The sequence below is a fragment of the Sander lucioperca genome, chromosome 20 (genome assembly GCF_008315115.2).
Source record: "Sander lucioperca isolate FBNREF2018 chromosome 20, SLUC_FBN_1.2, whole genome shotgun sequence".
Lineage (NCBI taxonomy): Eukaryota > Metazoa > Chordata > Actinopteri > Perciformes > Percidae > Sander > Sander lucioperca.
In genome coordinates, this window is record NC_050192.1 from 9,220,673 (window position 1) to 9,246,879 (window position 26,207).

At 39.5% G+C, this 26,207-nt stretch overlaps 1 protein-coding gene across 13 annotated transcripts in view; it reads right to left on the bottom strand.

Annotated features, from left to right (window-relative positions):
- Positions 1-889: 889 nt before the first annotated feature.
- pcloa (piccolo presynaptic cytomatrix protein a) overlaps positions 890-26,207 on the bottom strand; it is a 64,960-nt gene continuing 39,642 nt past the window's right edge. For 4 of the 13 annotated variants that reach the window (XM_035996348.1, XM_035996347.1, XM_031313729.2 and 1 more), the window contains 16 exons: positions 25,548-25,673; positions 22,013-22,121; positions 21,557-21,621; positions 20,743-20,927; positions 20,186-20,236; positions 19,800-19,930; positions 16,832-16,858; positions 15,534-15,627; positions 14,987-15,058; positions 14,655-14,901; positions 13,763-14,026; positions 11,123-11,264; positions 10,900-10,961; positions 9,668-9,802; positions 8,128-8,273; positions 7,196-7,771 (listed from right to left, as the gene is read on the bottom strand). In XM_035996348.1, coding sequence (XP_035852241.1) covers positions 7,628-7,771; positions 8,128-8,273; positions 9,668-9,802; positions 10,900-10,961; positions 11,123-11,264; positions 13,763-14,026; positions 14,655-14,901; positions 14,987-15,058; positions 15,534-15,627; positions 16,832-16,858; positions 19,800-19,930; positions 20,186-20,236; positions 20,743-20,927; positions 21,557-21,621; positions 22,013-22,121; positions 25,548-25,673 — 2,000 coding nt within the window. In that variant the 3' untranslated portion in view covers positions 7,196-7,627. The other 9 variants (XM_031313730.2, XM_035996346.1, XM_031313731.2 and 6 more) reach the window with 9 other exon arrangements.

Genomic DNA, 26,207 nt, shown 5'->3' on the forward strand with positions numbered 1-26,207 from the left:
GATACATGCTGCATAACATCAGAAGGATACGTCCCCTTCTAACGCAGAAGGCGGCTCAGGTTCTGGTTCAGGCTCTAGTCATCTCACGTCTAGACTACTGCAACTCCCTCCTGATTGGCCTGCCTGCATGTGCCATCCAACCCCTGCAGCTCATTCAGAATGCAGCGGCTCGACTTGTCTTCAACCTCCCCAAGTTCTCTCACACTACACCTCTCCTCCGCTCTCTCTTCACTGGTTACCAATTGCGGCCCGCATCCGCTTCAAGACACTAGTACTTACGTACAGGGCCACGAACGGATCAGCACCCGCTTACATCCAGAACATGGTCAAACCATATACCCCAACCCGCCCACTTCATTCTGCATCAGCCAAACTGCTGGCTGCCCCCTCACAGCGAGGGAGAACTAATCACTCAACGAAATCCTGACTGTTCACTGTCCTGGCTCCCAAATGGTGGAACGAGCTCCCCATCGATATCAGGATGGCCGAAAGCCTACACATCTTCCGCCGAAGGCTAAAAACGCATCTCTTCCGACTACACCTCGGATAAAAAAAAAAAAAAAAAAAGAAAATTCTTGAACTTGCACTTTCGAACCTGCACTTTTCATTTGTAGCTTTGCCTATTTAAAGCTACTGTATTTGCACTTACTACTTGTGGTCTGGAGTTTGAACCTTCACAGTTGAAAGCACTTAATTGTAAGTCGCTTTGGATAAAAGCGTCAGCTAAATGACATGTAATGTAATGTAATGAATATTGTGCCTAGAATTTGGATGGAAGGGTTCTGAGATGGTGTGTGTTCTTTTTGTAACAGACTCATCAGACAGAAGCAGGTGGTTGTAGTTGTAGCTGTGGAGTCACCTCCCAACATGGGGCTACACACACACACACACACACACACACACACACACACACACACACACACCTCGGTAATGTCTCTCAGTGTCTCTGAAAATAAAGAGCATCAAAGGAAAATGCATGCTAACATTCAATGTATTTGTAACTCTGCCCTTATGTTTTTGACAGAGGAGTCCAAAAGAAATCATCTCAGATGGAGACCATTGGGAGACTCTGCAAAATGGGTTTCTTACTCCCCCTGCAGGAAGAATTATATAACTGCTGGCACTCATATCTCAACCCAAACTTTAAACCCAAGTGTGCATAAACACTGTATAAGTTTGTAGAATATACAAATTGTCTATGAGTATGAGATAAAGAGTGTGAAATAAGCATCTGACTGTTAAATATGAGCTCCCATCAAAAAATATGCTTACAAATGTGTCTGCACAAAATGTGAAACATTTTGAACTTATACAGGATATTAGTATTTAAAATGCACAATGGGTTTAAACTTTTGAAATGTGATGTACATGATGATGACAACGGAGTAGCAAAGAAGGAATGAAGGTGGAATGAGCAAATTAATCAGAAAGACAACATTATGTTGAGAAAAATAAACAAATGCTCTCAAGTGCACTGGTTTTTCCAATGTGCAAATCTAAACATGTTGCTGGTAACATTTGTACAAATTATAGAGCATATTTTAAGTATTTTAAGCAGCTCATCATCAGGCACAACAACAATCCAAAAATACTTAATTTAATGACATGCCAATCTCAGGAAGTTAACAACACATGTCCAGTCTTTTAAGCTGTTGGCTGCAACTCAAAGTAACAATTCCTTTTCATCAGCGTCATTGTTTTTCATCAACTGCTATTGCACCCTGGTTACAGGCACATTCTTCAAGTCTCTCTGACTTCACGCAATCGTAAGCTGGCCATGGCTTGATCTCTGATAAATCCCTAAACACACTGCAAACCAGCACACCACAACTACTGGGGTTATCTTTCAAAGCCTTCTTTATCCAGTGGAATCTGGTTCTCAAAATAAAGGCTGACTCTTAAGAGATTTGAACAGAGGACAGGACAGCACTCAGCAGGTCACTACTACTTGGCTTTTCTGTGAACTTGAATTGTCTTACAATAATTCACTTCTGTTAGAGCTGGCCATCCAACAGTGGCGGGCGGTGTATTGTACACCTGGGCCTTCAGTTCAGTACTATCATACAGCAATTAATCCACCTTTGAATAACCTCACCATGACACTAGGACATTATCGTGTGGAATAAAATGATTTAACACACGAGAGTCTCAATACACTATTGCACAGACATGAATACACGGTGACTGAAGCCATCACTTTCACACGGTATGACAGGATGTAGTCTTGCTTTGCCAGACCTTCCTTCACACGCTGCAGAGGAGGGTCTGGCAATTCCACACCAATCACATTCGTCATGGGCTCCGCACGGAGTCACTGCAAAATAGCCTCGGGAAGGAACTTTTGGTGGAACGTGTATGTTCAAAAGTTGCTTTAGTCGTGGTGAGAAAACTCAGATTGGACAGATAATCTAAGCTAGCTAGCTGTCTCAATTTACCCTGCAGAGATCTGAGGAGCAGTTAACCATAGTCCTCGTAAATTCACCGGAATTTAAAATTCCAACATAAAGAAAGCGGAAGGAAACGGACATCGGCGAAAAGACATGCATCCGGCGGTATTTCCTGCGGCACCTGAGCAATCCTGGACTAGACAGGATGCTGCATCACATATAGTCAAAATTAATGTAATTACCAAAGAAACAAAAACAAACCCACAATAACCGCTCACATTTACTTATACGACCACAAAGCAATCAAAAACACAATGAGTGATCAACAGGCTTCCCCACAAATTCCAGCCAAGCAGCTGGGGCTCAACAACACGTCTCCACGCACACACAAGGGCACAGCGGCCACTGACACTGCTCAAATCTTTAACACCAGCAGCAACTATCTAAAGCAAGCAGTAATGGCTAGTATAATTTTACTAAAATGCAGAAAAATCCATTAAACTTACCTAAAGCTGCTCATCATGTGAAGAAAAAGTACATCCACCTTTCTTTCATTAACTTTACATCTAAAAAAAATGAAAGGAAGGTCTAGCAAAGCGAGACTACTGCTACAGTTATGTGATGCTAGCTAGTTTTGCTTCTCGGCCACCGTATACGAACTGGTCCGAAAAATGCCGACGTAGGTCATGGCTCTGGCCTGTAAGAGAATACACCCAACAGGACGAACTCGAAATTTGATTGGCTAAAGAATATGACAATCAACAACATTGTCCCTATTTGCTTCAACAGCAGAGGGATTCACTCGGAATTCTGAAGGCCTCAGAGTCGATTTTTCACCCAGAGACAGCACAGAGGAGAAATCTGATTGGATAAAAGCTTTAATTTATGAAATGCATTGTGGAATATAAAATGCCAATCCTTACATTTTAACAAATAAGTAATGTTGATGACACTTTTCTAATCTTTGAAATAATCAACTATTTTGCAGTTTTTTACCATTATGTTTTTTACCCTCCACCATTGTCCTCTCAAATGGCTCTGAGATATCCGTTCCAAATAACTCACAGTACACAAATCAACACTGCCATGTTAGGGCTGCCAAGATAGAGGACCAATGCCACTCATGATTTAAGACCACTTAAAAAGTACACACAAGGAGGCCGATATATACTCTGGCTGATTGTTTCTATGACTTTCCAGAACAACAAAGAGGACATCCATTAGTTTTACTGAGTGAGTAAAAAAAGCATAGGGTCTTGTGCCTTTGGAAACAAGCATTGGAGAACAATGTCACTGTTGTCCTAACCTTGCTCAAGTAAAGAAGAGGACAAGGAAGAGGGGAGACCACACATCAGTTGTATCTAAGAAAACAAATAAAAAATGTTATTTTACCTAGCTGAAACAGGAAATGAAATAAGGTTTTGAAAATCAATGGTGGCTGAATTCCATGCATCACTTGTCAAAATATCATGGCTCATACTGGGACACTTGAATAGAACAGAGCCATCGTTATGTTATTAGTAACACATGTGCTTTTCCCTGCTATAAAAAAAGAATATGAAATACCTGAAAGCATCTAAAACACAAAAAGAGCGGCAGGAAATACAACCATGTTTGATCTTACAGAAATTACACATTACTGGAAACATTTGGTCTGCCTTCGCAAATGCACCATGGACATACATCATATGCGAGCATGAAGTTGAATGGAGATATGCTGCAGGAAAGAGTGGAGCTGTCAATCAAACACTCACCCTCCCAGTCTTCAGAAGAGGTCTAATCAGCCAGTAAGTGAAAACACCTGTGTCGTTGTACCACAGCTATGTAGGTCTTATACATTTGTTACCATGGACTTGTAATTCTTTCTCAAAATGAAAGCACATGGCACCATCTTGTGGTTATATTTTGTTACTTCACATCATTGGTATCACATCAAACCCGCTATGAAATCTCAAAAGTAAAGATAACCCAAAATAAACCCCCACATTTTTCAAAATAAAACTGTGTTGTGATAAATAATGTAATAGACAACATTCCGTTTGAACCGATATTTAATATTTAGACATGGGGCAACAGCCATTTTTACAGCACAATTTGCATAATTTATCAATACCTCCTGTGTACAATCACAAAACCATGACAGTAGATTTTTTTTCTGTTTACTTACAAGTGAAAAACCATATAGGTTTTACAAGCATAATCTTTGTACAGTCAGCATACATCATCAATAACTTTAATAGGTTTTCTTCATAATTTCACCCTCTATAAGTCTATTTTTCTTCTATATCTTTCTCTACCTCATTCAGATTTTTTTCTTCAACAATATCTGGACACAAAAATAGTATGAACCACCAATGAAACATGCAACATCCAGTGTGAGCACATTTAAATTCTCCTGCAACTGCTTGAGTTGTTAAGATAGACTTCTGTGTAGATAGACTCTGGTTAACCTTAAGTGTTTGGTGTAAAGGGTTGAGTAAATCTGGGTCCCTATAGACAGACGTAAGGTTGTTTCTCAGTCCATCCACTGTACATTGATCGAGAGAAAAACAACTTCCCTTTTACTTCTATGATCACACACCCTTTTCTATCTGCTAAAAGACCTATTGCTCCCCAAACCCCAGTATAAAAGCTATGTATTTACAAGGTTGGAACTAGAGAGATAGCATGTGTGTCTGTGTGTGTGTGTGTGTGTGTGTGTGTGTGTGTGTGAGCGTGTCATTCTTTGTGTATTACGAGAGATTTTAAAGTCAATATTTTTAGACAGACAACACTTAAAAGAAGAGATATGCATTAGAGCCAATGGCATGCATGGACTTGGCATGAAGATGCTACACACAAGCACATGGGTATAAAAATAAGAAAAACAAAAAAAACACACACTGACCATAAAACGACTCATTTCAGGTATAAAGTCCATTGATTAAAATGTTGTCTTTTTTGGTGATTTCTCATACACATACTGGAAAATTAAACTATTCAATTCAGGGAATGCATAGAAAGATGGGAATCATTTGAATAGAAATGTTTTTTTTTTTTTTCTTATCGTGAACTATGTGAAATTTAGGATCCATGCATGTTAATTTCCGTATGTGAGAGTGTGTTAGTGAAAGTTGGTTCTCTGAGTTTTAGGCCGTCTTAACCTTGTAAACAAGCACTACATTGTGTAGAAAAACAAAATACCTCAACTTATTTTTATGTACACCTGATATGTACTGTAAACAAATATAATACAACATATGAAGTAGTCTCACAGGCAATAAATAAAGATTCATATAGCGATACAAAATACAATGTTAAACTAAACAAAATCATATTGATGCAATAATCATTTCATGGAGGACATTAAAACACAGCAGTGCAAAAGAAAAATAAATACAAATGTTTTCTCTCTGCTGACATTTCTGGCAAGTCAAGATGCAGTTACCACCTTTTTACAGTAGATGTTGAATAGAAACCACTCAGATATTAACTTTCACTGCTAAATTGGACTAAAAATGCTGAATGAACCAGCTGTCCTGCCTCTTGACCTTTGTACAAGTACACACAATGACCTTTTTCAAGACATAATGGACAGAGTAGACTTTTAAAGACACAACATTGAGTGGTAATATCAAGACAAACACATATATGACAAAAAGCTGGGAGAAACATCAACATGCTTCTGGAATAGCATTGTCGTATCTTAGAATGGTAATAGTGCTTTTTCATGGATGGTTTCTGGCACATTTGTCTTTTGTTCGCTATAATATCTCCTGATTTTGTTATAGCTTTACTTTACCTCTCTACTTCCTCCCCCTGGAAGGACAATCTCTTGCTATCTCATTTTTTAGCAGGATGATGATGTCAGTTTTACAATCTAAGCAGAAATAAGTGCAAAATACCACAAAAGCGTGCATTGTTGAGGTGACTGCTCCTACAAACAAAAGCAGGACTGATATAAGATTCGTAATGTGCCTGGATCTCACAAAAAAAACAAACTTAAATCTCATATGGTAAAGGTCTCACATTCTAAGGGGCATCATGGGTAATAAAACCTCTATGTCACAATCATCAAGACTCGATTGTCTATGATAAAGATATATATCTATATATGTTATAATTACTTTCCAGCTATGACACTTCACTATTTACAAAGTGAACCTTAGAGGTGATTTTCTTTTGTGCAGAACATGTGACACTGCACACCAAATAGATAGACTCACAATATATAGTGTCCAATTTGATATATATATATATATATATATATATATATATATATATATATATATATATATATATATATATATATATATTGATCATTATCAAACAATAATTGTCATTTCATAGAACTGAGTTTACAATTAAGGAGAATAAAGATTGGGTCCAAAGAGGAACAAGGGGATGTTTTTGTGAATAAATTCATGCTTGCTGAGATTTTTTTTTTTCGAACTGGAATGCTAGGTAGGTTGTTATAAAATATACTATGTTTCCTTCCCAGGATAGATTTATAAGTACTTAAATAATTGAGGAGAAGACAAATGATAGAACTCGACGCTAATATTATAATACAAAAATAAATACGAGGTCTCCGTAGCGGAGTCTGTAATATTTCATTCCCAAAATGGTTTGTAAATCAATAAAACTCTGCGCTCATAATAAAGCAATGAGGAAAATCTTTCATGGATAAAACATCTAAATAAATAAATTAGAATCCAGAAGTGTGTCCATTCCCTGTAGAATTAAAATGTCTCTTCTGTGTGAATGAGTGTGCAAATTTGTTAATAATTGTGTGTGTGTGTGTGTGTGTGTGTGTGTGTGTGTGTGTGTGTGTGTGTGTGTGTGTGTGTGTGTGTGTGTGTGTGTGTGTGTGTTGTGAATTAAAGTGTGTAATACCTGGTTGATTCCCCACTTGACCTCCGAACTCAGCACTTGTGTTCTCCTCAGCCCTGGCCACACTAACTGTACACTGTACGTCCTGTAAACTTGTGTTCATTTCCTGTAAACGCATAACTATTTCCTCCTAACTTCCTGCATGACAGAAATCATCATCAGAACGAACATAAGCATCTTCAAAAACTCTGAGCCCTGAAAGAAAGATTAAAGAAATACATATTTTTCCCCCTCCCGTACCCAAACCACCCTCTCCCCTACCCAACAAGAGTGGATCAGTGTTACAGATGTTGAACCTAAGTGTCCCCAAATGACAGAAACCTCTGCTTTCCCTCTCAAGCTTATTTCTTTTTAGATTGAGTCTCCTTCTATGAGTGGATCTGGGCAGTGCTGGTGAGAAGCTTGTGCCAGCTCACCACTCGCTTGCGTAGGTCGACTTTGTCCAGCCACACATAGGCCTCCCCTATCAGGGTCTTCTTTACAAACTTGCCACCATTGGACACCAGGAACAGCTGGTGTGAAAAGAACAGACAGCAGTATGTCATAATTGTTGATTTAAAGGAATCAATCAGGTTTAACAAGAGATTTATGTATGCAGGAATAGACTTTTTAAGCTAGCTGTTTCCCCCTGTTTCCAGTCTTCATGCTAAGCTAAACTAACCGTCTCCTAGTTCTAGCTTCATATTCAGCAGACATACACAAGAGTGGTATCAGAACTTCTCATCTAACTCCTGGCAAGAAAGCGAATAATCATATTTAAATATTAAACATTTCTTTGGCTGTTAGTGTATGAATAATAACAGAATGTATATATTCTTAAAATATGTAGCTCTCATCCTGTTGTGTGTGTACTTGTGTTACAGATTACCTGTAGAGAGTGTCCGGCGGGGTTCATACAGAAGCGGAAAGTTTCGTTAAAAGATGGCTCGCGGTCATGACGACACACTCTGGTCTTCTTCTTGATGATCCTTTTCTGGGTGGCGATGTTCACCACATAGAGCTTCACATAAAGATCTGTGGACACACACGGACATGGACACACACACACACACACACACACACACACACACACACACACACACACACACACACGTAAAGCTGACATCATACTGAATGAATGTGATTTTGGCCTGGGTGAAGCCCAGGGGCATTTTATACAAGAGATACATTATTTTTGGTGCCATTTTTCCATTTTTGTATGTTGTCTATGCATACATTCAACACACTGTCAAATCTGTGTGGATATTTTTGCTAATATAGTTTTTTTTGTAGTGTTTAATCACAAAATAAAAGCACATAAACCCAAATCAAACCCTTTTTACTGAATTATGCAAACACACAACCTACACCCAGGCACTTATGTCCATCTCCCTTATACCCATGGAGGGTAACACTAGTGATCTAATTTGTAATTCCGCCTATACAGACAAAATGTGTGAAAAAGTAAATTTAATTAATTTTATGTTTAAGTATGTAGTTTAAGATGGGTTCTGGTCATCAATATTGGAGTGGGGTGGAGTTTTTTCTGAAGCCAGTAAAAAGAGGACAATACGAGAGCTGAAACTTCTCTAAGACTTGGCATGTCTGTGTAGAAAGATGATGCACATAGCCAACAATAAAGCATTAATGCAACATACGGTATACTGTGCTTTCTACATACTTTCAATGGAAATAAACTATTGTGTGCCAATACAATCTGGAAGGAAATGCAAATCAAACATGTGGCAGGCAGCTTGGGTATTAGGATGTAAATATTACAAGAAACGGCGAGGTGGGCGGAAAGCTGCGCTCTATCGAGGGAAGAGAAGTCTGATTTTGCTGTGTACACCAGAAACACGTCTGTCCAGTGTTCACAAAGTCAGGGTTCACATGCAATCTAAATAATGTTGTATATACTGTAGATAGCACTGGTCAGATAACACAGTGATAACAATTTTTCATCCTGGGTGTTAACTAAATGTGGCCATCTGGGCATGGCTTGGAAATAGTTATAGTAATATTATATTATACAATATAATGTATATATGCATACCTTGCACATATACAGTATATTGCAGACAAGGTTAAGTAAATGTCTAATGCAGCTTTCCAAGGGAAAGTTGGCTGGAAAACACTATCACAACACCTGTGGTTCTGCATTTAGAAAAACTGGGATGTCAGATGCCTGTCTTTCTAAACAGTGTGGGCTGTGTGGGCCTCCCAGCTGTCAAATATTAAAATTATGAAAATGATATGTATCACATATAATTGTCTTTGAATGCTGTGAAGAGACTTTAAAAGTCTTGACATAAGTGGTGAACATAAGTGAAAATAACAAACTAGAGGGTAATAAAGTAAGTCCTGCATGATAAGACCTTATCAAAGTTATTTTTTAGTGTGTATGTAAGCATAAAGTTGTTTTATGTTACCAGGCAGGTGGTCTGGAGTCTTGAACTTGTAGGTGATGTTGCGACATTGAAGAATCTCAAGGACCAGTTGCTCACCCTCTGTCTTAATCTCCTTCTTCAGAGCAATCTTTATCTCCCCCATTACCTGGGACTTACCTGAATATATACAAACACACACACACACACACACACACACACACACACACACACCAATTGAATCAGCTAGGCACAGTGAAATGCAGTACATACTACATGCTACTCTGTTCTCTTCTGCGTGTGACTGCCCTCCACTGGACACTAAGTGTACTCTCATGATGAATAATATCAAACATGGCCTGCAAGCAATAACATTTATTTGTTTAACAAATATGGGGAGAAGTTATGATGGGCTCTGCCTGACTTCTGGTTACCTTGGAAACTGAATGGAAATGACTAAAGCTGGGTCAACAAGACCCTGGCAAACAGTACGGGTAGCCTCTGTGTGTGTGTGTGTGTGTGTGTGTGTGTGTGTGTGTGTGTGTGTGTGTGTGTGTGTGTTTATGCCTAAGAAAGGGAGACACATTGACACAAAAAGACTAAGGGAACAGAGAGGAGATGATAAAGAGATGAAGGTGCCATGCGGATTAGAACAAATGTGTTATTATGTTCCGTCTGTGTATTAAGCTTCGGTCTCACATGTTGTTGTAAATGTGAAAGTCAGATAACAAACCTCTTTCTAGCTTTTATAGGTCATCTTTGCACCTTTGAATTAGTCATAATTACTTGACTCAAAACTCCACAGACAGAAATTAGCAAAATCAGCAAGGATGGATTAATGAAAATAACCTGTACATTAATTAGTTAATATGTATATGTATAATGTAAATACTTGCAATGGAAACAGTTAAGACAAAATACAAAATACAAAAAAAACATGTTACAATAAACAACGAAAGACAAAAGAAGGGAAAAAACAAACAGTTAACATTCTATCAATTAATTAGTCATTTAATTTCACTACATTTACTATTTCTTGAGGCTGGACATCTGAATGCAAATACTGTACCGGATAGTGGTAAAAGTTGAGATTGCTTTGTTAGAATTCAACAGTTTGAAACTTTTCAAACTTATACATTCAAATCACGATCAGCTATTCAGCCCTAAAATGTTAAAAATGCATTTACAGAGTTAGTGTAAGGGTTTTTAATACTACAAGGCATCAAGACAAACAAGTATGAATGTACACACACACATACATGTAATGTATCTCTAACCTTCAGTGTCACCGTGTCCCATTGATGATTTCATCACGTCTGTGCCGTTTGGGATCTTTCCACTAATGAGAGGGAGGAAAAATTAGTATAATGTATTGTTCTGTATATCTCCTGGACAGGTATCTGGGCGTAGTGAAAGTAGTAGTTAAGCATACATTTATTACACATCCAAAAGGTGGAACTGAGGCTTTTTAAGATAAAAGTACTGAATAAGCTGACTCACAGTCGGGGTACTTGGAAGATGGCACTGTCCACCTCGTTTGTCTCTCCTTCTTCGTCCAATAGGCTGTAGGCGCTGCCACTCAGGCCGCTGTCCAATGAGGCTGCTGTGACCGGGGCATCACTGGATCTGTAGCTCGACCGAGCTGTGCAGAGATACGACCACACCCATCACGACAAAGAGACAGGAAGAAAAATTGCACCTCTGCCGGATCCAAGATTGTAAAAACTAGAGCCAAAAAGTATTAGTTAATATCTGCAGCAACTATAATCCATCATAATCAACTTAATACTTTTTTTTTTTGTTTGGCAGTCAAAAGGGAAGTTTTATTTATAGCACAAAAGACTGGATTGTAATGAATAGCACACAAACACTGTGGATCAGCAAGAAGCTTATGGACAAACAGTGTACTTAGAGTCATTCTCCCAGATAAAGACAAGACAGTAAAAATCACATATAAAGCTTTAACATGAAACAGACAAACAAATCCAGAGAAACATCACATATAAATGTTTATGCAAAAGTAGACCAAACAAGAGGCACGTAGACCCTACTGACATTGTTAGTCATCTATATGAACTATTAATAATCATCTAATATCTCAATCTCAGCATTACTTTAGTTTAAAAATCAAATTACATGAATATAGTTTAAGTTTAAATGATGTTTTTGAATGTACTTTTTTTTAATAAATGTTTTTTAAAAAACCTGTTTACATGCAATATATTTTAGATGTTATTCTTTATGACATAAATGTTTAAATGTCAACATTGTATTCTCAAACAGCGGATCAGGCAGTGTGAGTATGAATGATGTGAGATGCGTGGATGTGGTGCAGAACAGAATCCATGCCGACACGTTTATTCTTTAGGCCACTCAACACGTCATTGATGGATTGCTAAAGCTCACTAATACCAGTTCAATGAAGCAATTGGGGAGTCGTGACGCAGCAGATGTGTCAGTGGCACAGTGTTAACTCTCAGTGAATTATACAGCAATTTAAGACATTCATTTCCTGGTATTAGTAAACTGTGTTGGTGGCCGGTAAGAAAGTGTGTCTCGCTGCATGAATCTCTGGTGATGTGGCTGAGTGCAACTTTCTCTCTGTCTCTCCCTTCCTGACTCTCTAATTAGCTTGTAAGACTCCCCTCTCTCTTTCTGCAGGTGTGCGTTAGTAGCATCACATCCTCTCTTTCTTTCACTCTCTCTCTTTCTTTCTTTCTTTGCTCCATCTCTGCTTCAGTCACACGACAGAGAGGAGACTCTTGGGCAAACTCTCACCTCCGGTCCTCTGTGGCCTCTCTTCTGACACGGCTTTCCTGAGGGTCAGGTGTCTGCCATCTGCTCTGCTCCCTTTGGCCGACACAACCGATGGCAGGGCAGGTAGCCAATCAGACTGGGCTCTCTGAATGGTGAGCACGCCCACTACGCTGTGTCTCTGGTACCTCAGTGAGAGGCGGCCTCTTTGGCCTGGATGCGTTTGTTTTCGCAGGCGTAGGTCAGGTGTCCAGGGGTCAACGGCAGGAAACAAAGGTCATGGGGTCGAAGTTTAAGATGGTAGGAGGGAGGAGCGAGATGGAGATTCAGAGAGTGGTTTATCTTCACCAAGGCAACCAGCTTCACTGTCAATCACATGCAGCCACAGTGTGCAGTACACATTCGCCCCTCCTGCATGTCACTAGGAGGCGGGGGTGTGCAGCATCGACTGGGGTGCATTGTGAGTCCGATAGTTGTTCAAACAAAAAAGGGGGTTAGCGGACTTCATGCACAGCCATCTCAGTGGAGGAGCTTCAGAAAAGCTGGTCGTCGTTTGTTAAAGAAAAGGAAATAAAAAAAGAACTAAAAAAATGAAAACTACTAAAAGAGGTTGATGATATTTTGGGGAGGGGATGGGATTGCAACTTTCTTCTGTTTTCCTGCTTAGATCAATAAATCAAAAATATTTAACTGCTAGCTGGCGACAGAAACTTCTCATGGAAGCAAAAACTTCCTGGCGAACTCTGCTCCATTAACTGAACCAACATTTATTATTTGCTAGTCTTGTCATCTGAGAGAGCTGGAGATGTCGCTGTGCTCTGACAGTAACTGACAGATTTGCTGATTTGTGCCTTCAGAATATGTTGTGCAACTCTGATGTCTCTTTTTCAGATTTGACTTTTTTTCCATACTGTCATCCTTAGTAAATGATGAATGTATTTAAATTCTATTCAAAACAGCAAAACAACCAAGGTAAAAGTAATTATTTGTTTAACTTCATATTGAAGTAGCATTAGAGAATAAGAGCCTTAGCCTATAGCCTGTTTACTTTTTTTAAATGGTAATTTTAAGTAGTTAGAACTGGCTTTCAATAAGCAACCATTACGCCTCTTTGGCTTCATTGAAAATGGGTCAAACTTAGGAACGTCAAAGACAGTGCGCTACAGTACAGGTGAGCTGCTGGCTCTACACACTTGTGAGTACATACAGAAGAGAAGCGGTGAGAGGTTGACACACTGTGAATACAACGGGGGAGAGGACCAGATGGTGTAAAGGGTGAGGGAAACCAAGACTAGAAAAGGAAACCAAAGGAAGAAGGTACAGAAGGTAGAACAGATGAGTGCGAGGAGGCCATGCTGCGTAGGCTTTATTTGCGTCTTGGTTTACTTGGTTGGAGGCGTTGAGGCGGCTGCTGCTGTGACTGCTGTGGGGCATCGCCCGTTGCTATGGCAGTGCCTCCGCCGCTTCCAGTGCCGCTGTCCTGATGGTGTTGCCGTGCGGCACTTTTGCTGGAGCGTGAAGCGCCGTGCGAGCGAGAGTGTTGGCTGTGTCCATGGCTTTGGCTTTGGCTTTGGCTGTGGCCCTCGGATGGGGAAGGCTTCGATGTGCCAGGACTACTGTGAGATTTCTCGATAGTGGGCACCTGCGTGTCTAAAACAACCAAATTCACCAAATTACCAAAAAAGCTATTTTCTACTTTAGTGAACTTAGAGGCTGTTACCTTTTGTGTACCACCTGTGGTGAATAAGTAGCTGGCTAGTGAGAAACTTAATTTAGCCAACATGGTAACTGCCTTATTTACGTCTATGATCTTCAAGCATCCTCATTAAATTTGATGGTTATTTTTCTAAATTTGGGGAGCATTCAAAGCCTTCCACAGTCATGTTGCCCTCTGTGTTCGAAGAAAGAATGAGGGAAGCTAATGCTAGGCCTCTGAGCTGGGTGGCATCATGGCAACCAAGAAAACAGACCATGAGAAAGCAAAAAGCATGAAGCTGAAGCTATGATGGGTGTGCAAAATTGGGCATAGGAAGGTGCTGGTAGAAAGAAAAGACTGTGAGAGAAAACAGAGGTAGACACAGAGATAGTGGGAAGAAACAGACGAGAGAAGCAGTGGCAGGAAGAGAGCACAGAGTAAGAGAAGTGTGAAGATGAAAGAAAAACAGAGTACAAGAAGAGAAGAGGGAAACAGAAATAGCAGAAGCAGCAGAGTACAGACGGTTGTAAGGGGGTGACGGTGATAAAGTCAAGCAAGTGAGGCAATTTCATCATGTCCTACCCTTGGCCGGATCTGGAAAGATCCCGTGGCTTCGGCTCTTGATGACAGATGATTTTGGGGAATCCTGATTGTCATGTGCGGAGCCAGTGGTTTTAGGGGAGGAGTGCTGTGAGGAGGCTTTAGAGGAAGTGTGTCGGCCCTGGCCTGAGTGGGAGCGCCGGTGGTGGTCCCCCTCGCTCTGCTCCTTCAGGAGAAGCCACCGTGGGACGTTGTCCAGCTGGGCTGTGTTGGACAGGTCAATAAGGACCTAGGAACAAACACAGCAGTTTAATAGCATATGCATAAAAATGTATTGGTGGTACATCACTAAAGTGAATGTCAAAAAGGTTTACCTCTCCTAAGAAATCATTAGAGGAGCACTTGTCGTAGTCCCACACGCTCACCTCCAGGGTCTTCTTCCTCAGCTGATACACATGCATAGATGTAAAGTTAATGCATCTTTTTAGTGAGTAACAATCTTGGCTGAGTGCATAAGAAAATGGCAAAATAAACCTTAGAGAAAAAAACATATGATCTGGGCTTAAAGTGGGAGCAGACAAGACAGCAGCCTAAAAAAACAGATAACAGAACACAGATTTGCTGTGATTGATATGGGTCCAGTGAATCTAAAATGGGATCTAAAGTGATATAATTAAATCCCAATGGCATATCCATCTGCTCTACTAAAACCAATGGCCACAATGCTAGTCATCATGCCAGCAGAGAAAAGACAATATCATCATTTTTAACATGAAATGTTGGCACATTGTGAGTTCTCTTGTTTGTGCCTTTTAGAGTTATAGAAAGTATACTACACAACATTTAAGTTAATATGACCCAGGTCTGTGCCATTGAATGTGTGCCTCTATGCCTGTGAGAAATGTGTGCATGATGACATACTTGCTCAAGGTGGATGTTTTTATAGATGACAGTCTGGTTCCACTCGGGGTTGAGACTCTTGCCTGCGTGTTTGGACCTCCTCTTGTTTTCAGCACTGGCGGGGGAACATATCACAACAAGATACACATGGTCACAGAGATGCAAAAGCCCCAGAGGATAGTGGGCCACCACAATGCAGTAAGCACAATATATTGGGCACAATTTGACAGTAGAAGGGAAAGCATGAATGTGATGCACATTGTTTGGACAGTAACAATGTATGGGCCTACGTGCATGGACAGCAGGGTATGATGTCAGGGCCTGCTGCAAAAAAGTCCATTTTGATGTCCATCAAGTCATTTAGTCTAATGAAATTTGTATGTCACCAAAACAAGTAAAAATGTATGTCAGAATGGAAAGACAGGTTGACTTACTTCTGATTAAATTCTTGTTTATTTTGTTAAGTGCCAATAACTCAATCAGGTAAATAATTCTGCTGATAAATGAATTACAAACAAAAGAAGAGGAAAAAAAGTTGACTCAAAAAAGTCAATTTGCATATGAAACAACAGCATTATCTGACAAATTATTTCACCTGTTTTGAGTGAAGAAAAAAACATTTTATATCACATACAAACTGCAAACTCACAGAAATCAAATTAATGACTTGTTAAGATGGATGTTTTTTTGCAGTGTGTAGGGTTTTATTTAAGATTGTAGGATATGAGTATGTCTGTAAAAGTTAGTTTGGGAAAGACAAGAACAGTCTACTGTATATTGGAAAATAATGGGATGAATAAGGACTGCAGAGCAAAATAATGGAAGTGTGTATTGAATGTGGCGGGGCATCAAGGGTACAGTACGATGTCAGGGCACGATGTAGGACATTACTGAAGGGTTTTAATCACAAAACAGGGACAAACTAAAGGGTGTCAGGTTCAATGTTAGGATTTCAAATTACAATGGTTAGGAACACAAACAGACCATCTACCAAGAACACACAACAGTTAGCTGGGAAAAAGTGAATTTTCAGCACAGGGGAATATAGGTTTATTAATGGTGTGTTAAGGAGATGGGTATATGTTAATATTTAGGGATTCAACTCCTCCAAAATGCAATGCTAAGCCTAAAGGTGAGTGGAACATCATGAGAATATGGGGACCGTGGAAAAGGCACAATTTAAGGGAGTTAGTGGAACTGAACAAACTGATTTGTATCAATAAGCTTCCGATCGGTTAGGAAACAATTTGGACGTTTTGTTACCTTCACCAACTGACAACCAAACAGAACCAAAGTACCAAAGTGGTCAAGTCACATACCTGGCATTCTGGACAACCATGACCTGACTGAGAGGGTCCAGCATGCATTAAATATAGAGAACAACATACAGAAACAATAGTCAGTGGGAGGGTGAGGGGTCAAAGACTGTCTGTGGACTGTGAGTGTGTATGTGGGAAGGGGACATCACTGTAGATTTAGGTTTGGTGTGTGATTTATTAAGTGTGTGTTTGGGAAAGGGGCATGAGCAGGGGACTGCGGTATGCTGCAGCGGTGGATTGAATTTGTGCTTTAGTGTCTCATGACTTGTGTTGAGAGGGCTTTCAGGTGATGTGACGCATCCATTGGCAACCGTAGTGAAGATCTGCTGCTCATGAAACAGCTGTGGACAGCTGATTGCATTTATGACTCTTTGTCTCTCACTTGGTACTAGGACTGGGATTGTATCCTTTTTTTTTTTGTAAACGTAATCTAATTTACTAGTTTACATAGTTTGTTTGCTGGTAAAATCCTAATTAGGCCTACTTTACTGAACATTGCTGTGTAGAGTTCAAGGTGATATTTTTCAAAATGTGAAAATTAGGATTAACAATTTATCTTGATCGATATAAGTGAACAACACAAATTTGGACACAAATGTCACAGCTTTTTGCAAAGTAACACATGGAACATACATCAAAATAAATGCTTTTATTCTTCTGTCCTCTGTGTTATTGAATTTAGTATTATTCATTGCTCTGACTTAAGAATATCTACTGAAAGATTTTGTATAACCCTCCATAATGCAGTCTCTGCCCTACCAGCAAGTATTTTGTTTTATATATACTTCAAATCATAACTCATAACCTTCATGATTATGGAGAAGTTTCTACTTTCCTAGCAAAAGTTATAGTGGGATACACATTATTTTACATTTGTTTCACTGATAAAGTGGTTAGTTTATATGCAGTGGTGTAGTCCACGGTATACGCTGGTATACGGCGTATACCTACTTATTTTTCAGTCAGCATTGCGTATACCCACTTCTAAATCCCCCCTGATGCGCACCATTCAGTAATATCTGTGAGCCAGATTGCCCATTTTTTCCTCAAGGATAGTGAAGCCATGACCCACCCTCCTCCTATCGCTAATACCTCAGGTGCCAGTGAAAAAAAAAACAAAAAAACCTCAGGTGCCAGTGAAAAAAAAACCTCAGGTGCCGGTGCCACTTGACTACGATAACGGCAGCAGACCAAACAACAGCTGAAGAAATAACACAAGCGGGGGTGTGCCACCCCAGTTGATGGAAGACATAATTCTGAGGTAAGTTTTAAGGTGGTTTCCAAATCAATCATTATTTTAAACTACTGGCAAATTGCCAGTGGCAATATGACTGCACATTTAGAGGAGAAGAGATAACACCGTGTTTGCCTCATGATAAATACATTTTACATTCATCCAGGCAGCTTGTGTGACCAGTAGTAACTACAAACTGCTCCTAATCAAGTCATGATCATTTTATAATAGTGAGCAAGTAGAAATGACAGATTTTTGGGTAAACTAAATCATAGTCTTACATGTCACTGTTTCTAAAACAGGGCTTTTTTCTGGACTACTTTAGAAAAAAAAAAAAGGTGAAAACTGAGAGTATACCCACTTCTCCAGGGACCACTACACCACTGTTTACATGGTCTCCAATGTGAAACTGATTTCCATGTCCAGATTTCTTCTACCTTTCTTTACATTGTGGTTTGCTAAACGCCATAATCCGTACAGGCAGGAAATAAACACACAAGCAAACACGTCTGTACGAGACCCGTGTACATTCACGCAGCCTGGAGAAGCCTCATTCCAGCTTTATACACATTGTCATGTAAATGTACGTTCACCACATCACTGATCAACTTTTTTTATCCCTCTTTCCTGGTTGCTATGTATTAAACTACAGTATATAAGCACCTGTTTCACTGCAGCAGCTCCATGTGGTTGCCAGAAGATCTGTAATGCAACTGAATAGCCTCTGTATGGATTGCAGTCGGCACTGATAGCTGTGAGCGAGTATACACACATGTAGCATATACACGAGTATTTGCACACATGTGCTTAAGTGTGCATGTTTCCGTAACCACTTTCAGTAGGGCGGCTGCAGGGCTTGTGGATGCCACTCTCCCAGTCCCTTTAGCATAACCCTAACCCTGGCTTAAACCCACAGTGGTGTTTGCATCTGCACGTGTCGAACAGGAGGTCTGTGAGAGTGGCGGCTGCAAAGCCCAGAGCTGTACACTATTGCTTTAATCTGAAACGATCACAGGAAAAAACACTCTCTCGGGGGACCTCAAACAGCAGAGAAGGTGGGAGAGTCAATTACAATACAGCGCAATCACAGTGAGAAAGGGAGCCCTGGATTTATGAGAGAGTGTGGATCGTATTGCAAGTAAATATGAGAGCTATTGATTCTGACTGAGTGCACTCACACCTACAGTAGAACTCCCATCAACGGGGGCAACATCAACACAGGAACACAAGCAACTTCATATCTTTTACATAATGTTTATGTCATTCAGCAGCGATAAGGGGCTGATGAGTTCATATCACATAACGCTACTGGAACTACATTCTAAAACACATCTGATGGACTTGATGTGCAGTGTATAGGTGCTATGGACTTGATACCAAATAAAGGTAATGTGCTGCACATTGAAAGATGTCATGGTAAGCCAAAATCAATTGTAAATCGATTTTAAAATGAAAGGAAATTAGGTTTGAGCTTAACAAAGTAGCTGCCTTTGAAGCCTGGATGTCAATGGGGATATCTAAGCAGGTATATCTCTCAAAATTCCTTCTCTAAAAGTGGCTGATAAAAAAAGGCAGTGCAATAAAAACAGCATCTTAAACATCTCATCACTCTAAATCAACAAAATCGGTACAGCTAAAACATTTTTCTCATTTTGTATCATTTATCCTTAACTGACCTTGGTCCCCTTCTGAACTACTTAAGGTGTGCTTGCAGGTTCCAGGCCTTTGACTCACCCTCTCCCTGGTAGGAGATACACTTTAACAAATGGGTCAGAGTAGCCATTGTTGTCCCGCGGGGCAAGGTTTCTGGCCTTCAGGACATGAACGATCAAGTTGCCAAGCTGCTTGTCGTAGTGGATTTGAAGCTGCAAAAACAAGCACATTGAATGAATTACAATGGATTCAAATGCATTCGGTGCGAGAAACAATGTAAGAAAACAATAGCAAAAACAAAAAATAGTTTTAAGAACATAAAATACAGGATTCACTTTGTAATTTATTGTATTTATTTACATGTAATGCTTTTGGAAATGCTGAAAGACACAGTGATCACATTATATACTCTTACATCTAAACTTTTAAACTTAAACATTACAGTTCATCCTTTTTATTTCACAGACCTCTATCTCTCCAGAGATGGGGTGGGACTGGGTCTTCATTCCCTCTGCAGTCTGTTAAAAATAAAAGCAACATGCTTAGATATCGCTAGCAGAAATCTGTTGGTGGATACTTTGTGATTACTGGTGGGTGTACTGCACATACTGTACAGTACATACTGTACTGCTCTGTGCTTTATGCAGTGCTTGAGGCTAAACAAGTTAAGTTCTTCGAAATTGATGCATCTGTTTTAATATTCATTTTACATAAGTTACAAGTGGTTAACTCTTACATTGTATTCAATACTGACAATTCTTTGCTAAATGTTATATTGATGAGCTACCTAATGTTATAGATGTATGTACAGTAATGTAGATTTTAATAAAATTGGTGTAAACAAAATGTTTCCTAAATTGTAATTTCAAACTGGGAAAACAAGATGCATTTTGTCCAGCAATCTATCATGACATTGCACTTCAGAGATGTTCTGTAATGCGTGACCAACACTATCAACTCTTAAAAATGATAAGATAAATCTATTCTAAGCTGAACGTGACAAAGAAACCCTCCCCACACTCGCCTTGCTGCTGTGGCGTTTCTTGCTGACGGAGGGTGATCCTGGCTGAGCGGGGCTGGAGGTCGCCGAGGTTGTGGGGGGCAGACCGGAGGAAGAGGTGGAGGGGGGAGCCTGCTGCTGGGACACCTTCTGCAGCTCAGCCGCCAGCTGTTTGGGGTCAACACCTGGAGACCTGGGAGGTCTGTCACCTAGAAGGGGTCACACCCATAGGCATAATTGAATAAAACAAAACTGTCCAGTGCAACCCCCCCAAAAAACTATTATAATTTCCTTTACATAAATAAAGACATTTGCACCATAACTTGATGCAAAAAAGGCACAAATTGTGGCAGAACAATTCACCAGAATGCAGAAAATGAAGTGTTTGATATGCTCAAAATTTCAATTTTGCTCAAAAATCAAAGACAGAGATCTCAACCCTCCCAATGTTGTACCCAAACTTACGCCCTTGGTCACACCAGACACACAAAAGCATAATTATGAAAAGGCACCCACAGGAAGAGGGCAACATTAATCACAAATAGACAACTTGAAGTTGGAAATCAAGGCTTTACACTGTGGTAGCTCTTTTGAGAACAATCTAATGTTCCCAGTGTGATGCAGACAGAAATAAGGAAGTAGGCCACAAGTACTGCACGGCTGAACTTGAGAAAAGAGAGAATTGAAGATGAAAGCAATATGACAAGAGAGTCTAAAAATGGCAAGAGACAAAAGTTAATTGGGAAATACTGTGAAGGCAGGGCCATTGGTGGGGAAAGCAACGTGGAAAGCAGCGATCGCATGTTGGGGTGTAAGTTCTAGTAATACTGTAGCTCACCTTTGCCGTGCTCTTGAAAATCCAGGTGGTCAGAACCATCAGAGTCAGCCATCATGTTAAGATCACTGAAAGATCAGAATATAATGTGACATATGATTCTGAAAATTAAAACTCAAATAGAAAAGAGAAGCAAATAGGTCAAAGGAAAACTGAACATTATATAGTAGATCAAGATAAACAAAATAGGACTGATTAGTTATAAACTTAATCAGTGCGGGCGGAGTTAGCTATCACGCCTTTTAAATATTTATATGAAGGTGGATTATTTCATCAGGGCAATGTAAAAAAAAGAAAAGAGTAATGATTGGATTAGGAAGATGATGTATCAAAGTCATGATTAGAGTACGAGAAAGAAAATAAAGGAATAGAAATAACAGAAGGATGAGTATGGCGTTCTAAAAATAGAAAGCAGGAGAGAAAGATAGAAAGATAGAAAGCGACAAAGGTTATACTTACAGTCTGACACACACTTCTGCTTCATTGCACGGCTGCCCGACGAGCCCTTGTACCTCTTCATAGGTTTTCCCCGTCAGAAGAACACCATTCCACTCCAGGACTTGCATTCCTTTACACAATAACACATTTGCACACACAAGAAAAAAATCAAAAATACAATTATACTTAAAGAATGCTTGTAGATAAAAACACTTTACCTCAAACCCAAACCAAATCAAAGCATTTAAGTGAGTAGTTCTTTAAATGTTAAAGCGATCAATTCATTCTAAAAAATAAATTCATGTTGACTCAAATGAGTGACCAGATCAGGGTCTAACATCCATCCTTTGATTAAATTCACGGTGAAAAAACAAGCTTTGATTCTTGCACTCAAACAACATGTGCATCAGACTGCAAGCCAAAACTGGAGCGATAAAAGCTGGTGACAGCCTAAACAGCAGCTGTGTGACAAAGCTGCTCATGGCGCACTCAGGCACAGAACTGGTTTAAAATCAACTTGGAAATGGATTCGTGTTATTTTAGCTATGAAACTATAATTTGCAGGACAACATTTCAAACATGATGTATTATGGCCAGGAAAGAACACAAAATCAAGCAATGACAAATGTCTCATAGTGGGAACTGACCATTCATTTGTATTTAATACAGCAGTAAAAGATCATATAAATCCACACAGCACAGCAAACCCACTGCATCTGCCAAAAACACACCCTACACACTGGCCGGACTTACACGGATTGAAACAGCTCATCAGGAGGGTCCGTTTGCGACGATACTCTCGAGCTGCATGTGTGAGTGACAGGGAAGCTACTGTAGTTTCACCATATTATTCATCAAATTGGTCACACAATTGTTAGCATGTGTGTTGCAGTTTGCACACATTCAAAGAAACTTCAAAGAAACAAGCATGTATTTGTACACTAAGAGTCCCTCTGTGACACTGAAAGCCTCTACTCCAGTTCAATCTGACATTTCTCCATAATCACACCACGGAGGATGAGGCGCCGTGTTCCTACTGGCAGGACCAAAGTACTTTGGAGCCCTTCTGCTCAGTGTTTTATGTCTGCTGTTATCAAGGTTGAGTTCTCCTCACAGCTAACAACACCGCATGCATCTTGACTCTTGGACTGAAGCATCATCAACAGCTTCAGCCTATAGCATTGACTTCTTTCTGTACATAGAATGACTAGTTTAGAAAGGGCTGGACAATGATGGCTGAGACAGTGTACGATAACAGTATTAGGTAGCAAAGCGAAAGTAAATGTTGGGTTAATTGTAAGAATTTGTATTATTATTTATTAATTGACCTATTGCATATACTGTACATTTTTTGTATAATTTGTACTATGGTATTGGGTAACCATGTAATGTATGTGTTGTGATTGTTGCAAGGTCCATGTAGAGTGACGTAAGAGAGACTAGAAAATAGCATTAACCCTGATAACAAGTCAGGTAAAGCAATATTTTAGTGGTTTTAGGGAATGTAATGTTACTGGTGCAGTAAGAAGTCCTGGACAAAATCACTAATATAAAGCTTCAAAATGGAAATAATGAATTATATTAAAGCGATGACGTGTTGTTTAAATGCTCTGAGCAATAAAATACAACACATATTTGTAGTGTCCATGTTTTTTTCCACATTATGACTTAAAGCTCATGAACAGCGTGAAGTCGGAAGAGCGACTTCCCAACTCGGCAAATGGGACCATCCAAGGAGCACGTGAATGCAGCATAAAAATACCATAACATACAATCTCAGGTCAATTAAGAGTTTGGGAAATTAGGCAGCTTGCTGAATCCTCTGCCTTTGGACTTATCAAATTAAAGCTAGAAAATGAAAAATGAAGGATTTTGTTTCATGATTTAAAAAAATATGTACCAAATAACATGTGTATACAGAAAATAGAAGGCTCTTGGTATTCATTTTATTTAAAATTTGACCTGAAGTGATTAATACTCTTTAAGTGATAAAGAACAAATTCATTCATTTTTAAAATATTTGTTCTGTATTGATTTTTAGACACGCTAGCAGTGCGGCTCTAGGTTTGATACAATGTTGAACAGGTTGATACAGATTGCTGTGAAACATGCTACAGTTATACAAGGTCCCAAGAGAAGAAATTCTAATAAGTTTGGGGATCATCAGACTGTTCATCTAGCACCATCATGTCACCATCTTTAATTTGTAAGACGGACAAACTATAGTAATAACATTCCGTCAGACTCTGGTGTACTTTGTGTTTAGTGCTAATTAGCAAATGACACATGTTAATATGCTAACATGCTCGACTAAGAAGATGCACATATTGCACATAACACCTGCTAAACATCAGCATGTTAGTACTGTCATTGTAAGCATTTTATCATGCTGATTTTAGCATTTAGCTCAAGGCACTATTAGTGCCTCACAGAGTTGCTAGCATGGGTGTAGACTCTCATCAAGCTACATTGGGGATCTTGTAACTCCCACTATGTTGTAAAAAGCTCCAATATTTCCACTATTGCTCCCAACTGTATTTGTTTTATTTGTGTTTTTTCATTAAGCACTTTCCACTGAAAACTTTTACTGTCTAAAAAAAGTGGAGAGAGAAAAACATGACAAACAAGCAATGTAATAGCATAAAAAAGGAAACGGAAGGAGACACAAACAAGAACAGAAAGTGCGAAAGGAATTGCCCACGCTCCTACACACACACATCCACAGAGCGCAGACAGATGGATAGCACACTACGCAGGTCCAAACCGTGCAGTATTTCTCTCTCTCCCTAACTCCCCATCCATAGATCACCAGTGTGGCAGCTTCAAAAAGGCGCAGGGTACATCTTTAACAATTGTCCAACACCCTCAATGTGGCTCAACACAACAATAAAGGGGACTCTGAGCAGACAGATGGACTGGGAGGGTGACAGGGTTAACTGTTCCCAGACGCTGCAATGGAAATCAATATCAGCTCATGAAATGTGTTCCTGGTAATATACCACACATCAATTTATCCTGAGATGGTGTCAGTGAGATGTGTGTAAGGGTGAAATCACAGGTATATATATATATATATATATATACTTGGTGACTTAGTGAAACTGCTAACTGTAGCTGTTTCAAGCTACTGTATATGAAATAGAAGTAGAAAGGAAATAGTCTGGCACATAACCCCTTGTAAAATCCAAATGTGATGTTTTTAAACTTCGTTTTTTGTATGAATTAAACAAAGGAGATATTCCATGTTAATCAGTGAGCTTTAGAAGTGCTGGCAGGTAGATTTTGTTATGTTACATTTGAACAGAGCCAGGCTAGCTTTCCACTGTTTACAGTCTGTGCTAAGCTAAACTAACCGGCTGCTGGCAGCAAGTAGCTTCATATTTACCCTACAGACATACACTGGTATCAATCCTCGTATCTCACTCTAAGCAAATAAGAATATTCCCCATAAAAATTACACCTTCGGAATATCCTTTCTGATTTATATTCGTTTTACCTACAAATTAAGTAAATTTTTTTTGTACATGGGGAAGGTTAATTTGGTAGAAGAGCATACCTTCAAGAATCTTTCCTGTTTGTTCTGCAGCTCCTCCAGGTAGGACTTTGGCAACATAGGCTCCAATGTCTCCATTGCTGCCTGGGACCTCTTTTCCTCCAACGACACGGATACCCAGACCATTTCCTGTTTAGGACCAAATACAAAGACTGGTGAGTAGCATTATTAATTAGTCTATAGCCTCATTGGCATTTAACATCGACTCTTTGTGTCCACACACCCATGCAGACTCACCAACACAGAAAGCAGGTATAAATGAAGGACACAAATATACTGCCCTCCAAAACCATAATACAGTAACTAGTAATCTACATTCAATCCTATAACTATGGACTGTAAATAATAAAAAATAAAGTTTATTTTCTTTAAAAAAAAACTTGTTGGTTGGTATTTAGGTATTATGTCGGTTATATGGTAACTATACTTGGTCAGCCTAAACAGACATAAAAATGAAGGCATTACAACCTTTCTGTTACTCAGTTATTCAATGATTTTTCTCAATTTAACCACTTCTGTAGTTATTGTATTTCTGCTTTGTAGAACAATAGACAACAGCATACATGCCAACCCCACTACTGATTATCAACAAATCACATATGGATCTATCATGTCCCTTCACAGGTCATACATCACCTACACAGAAGCAGAGCCTCCTTCATT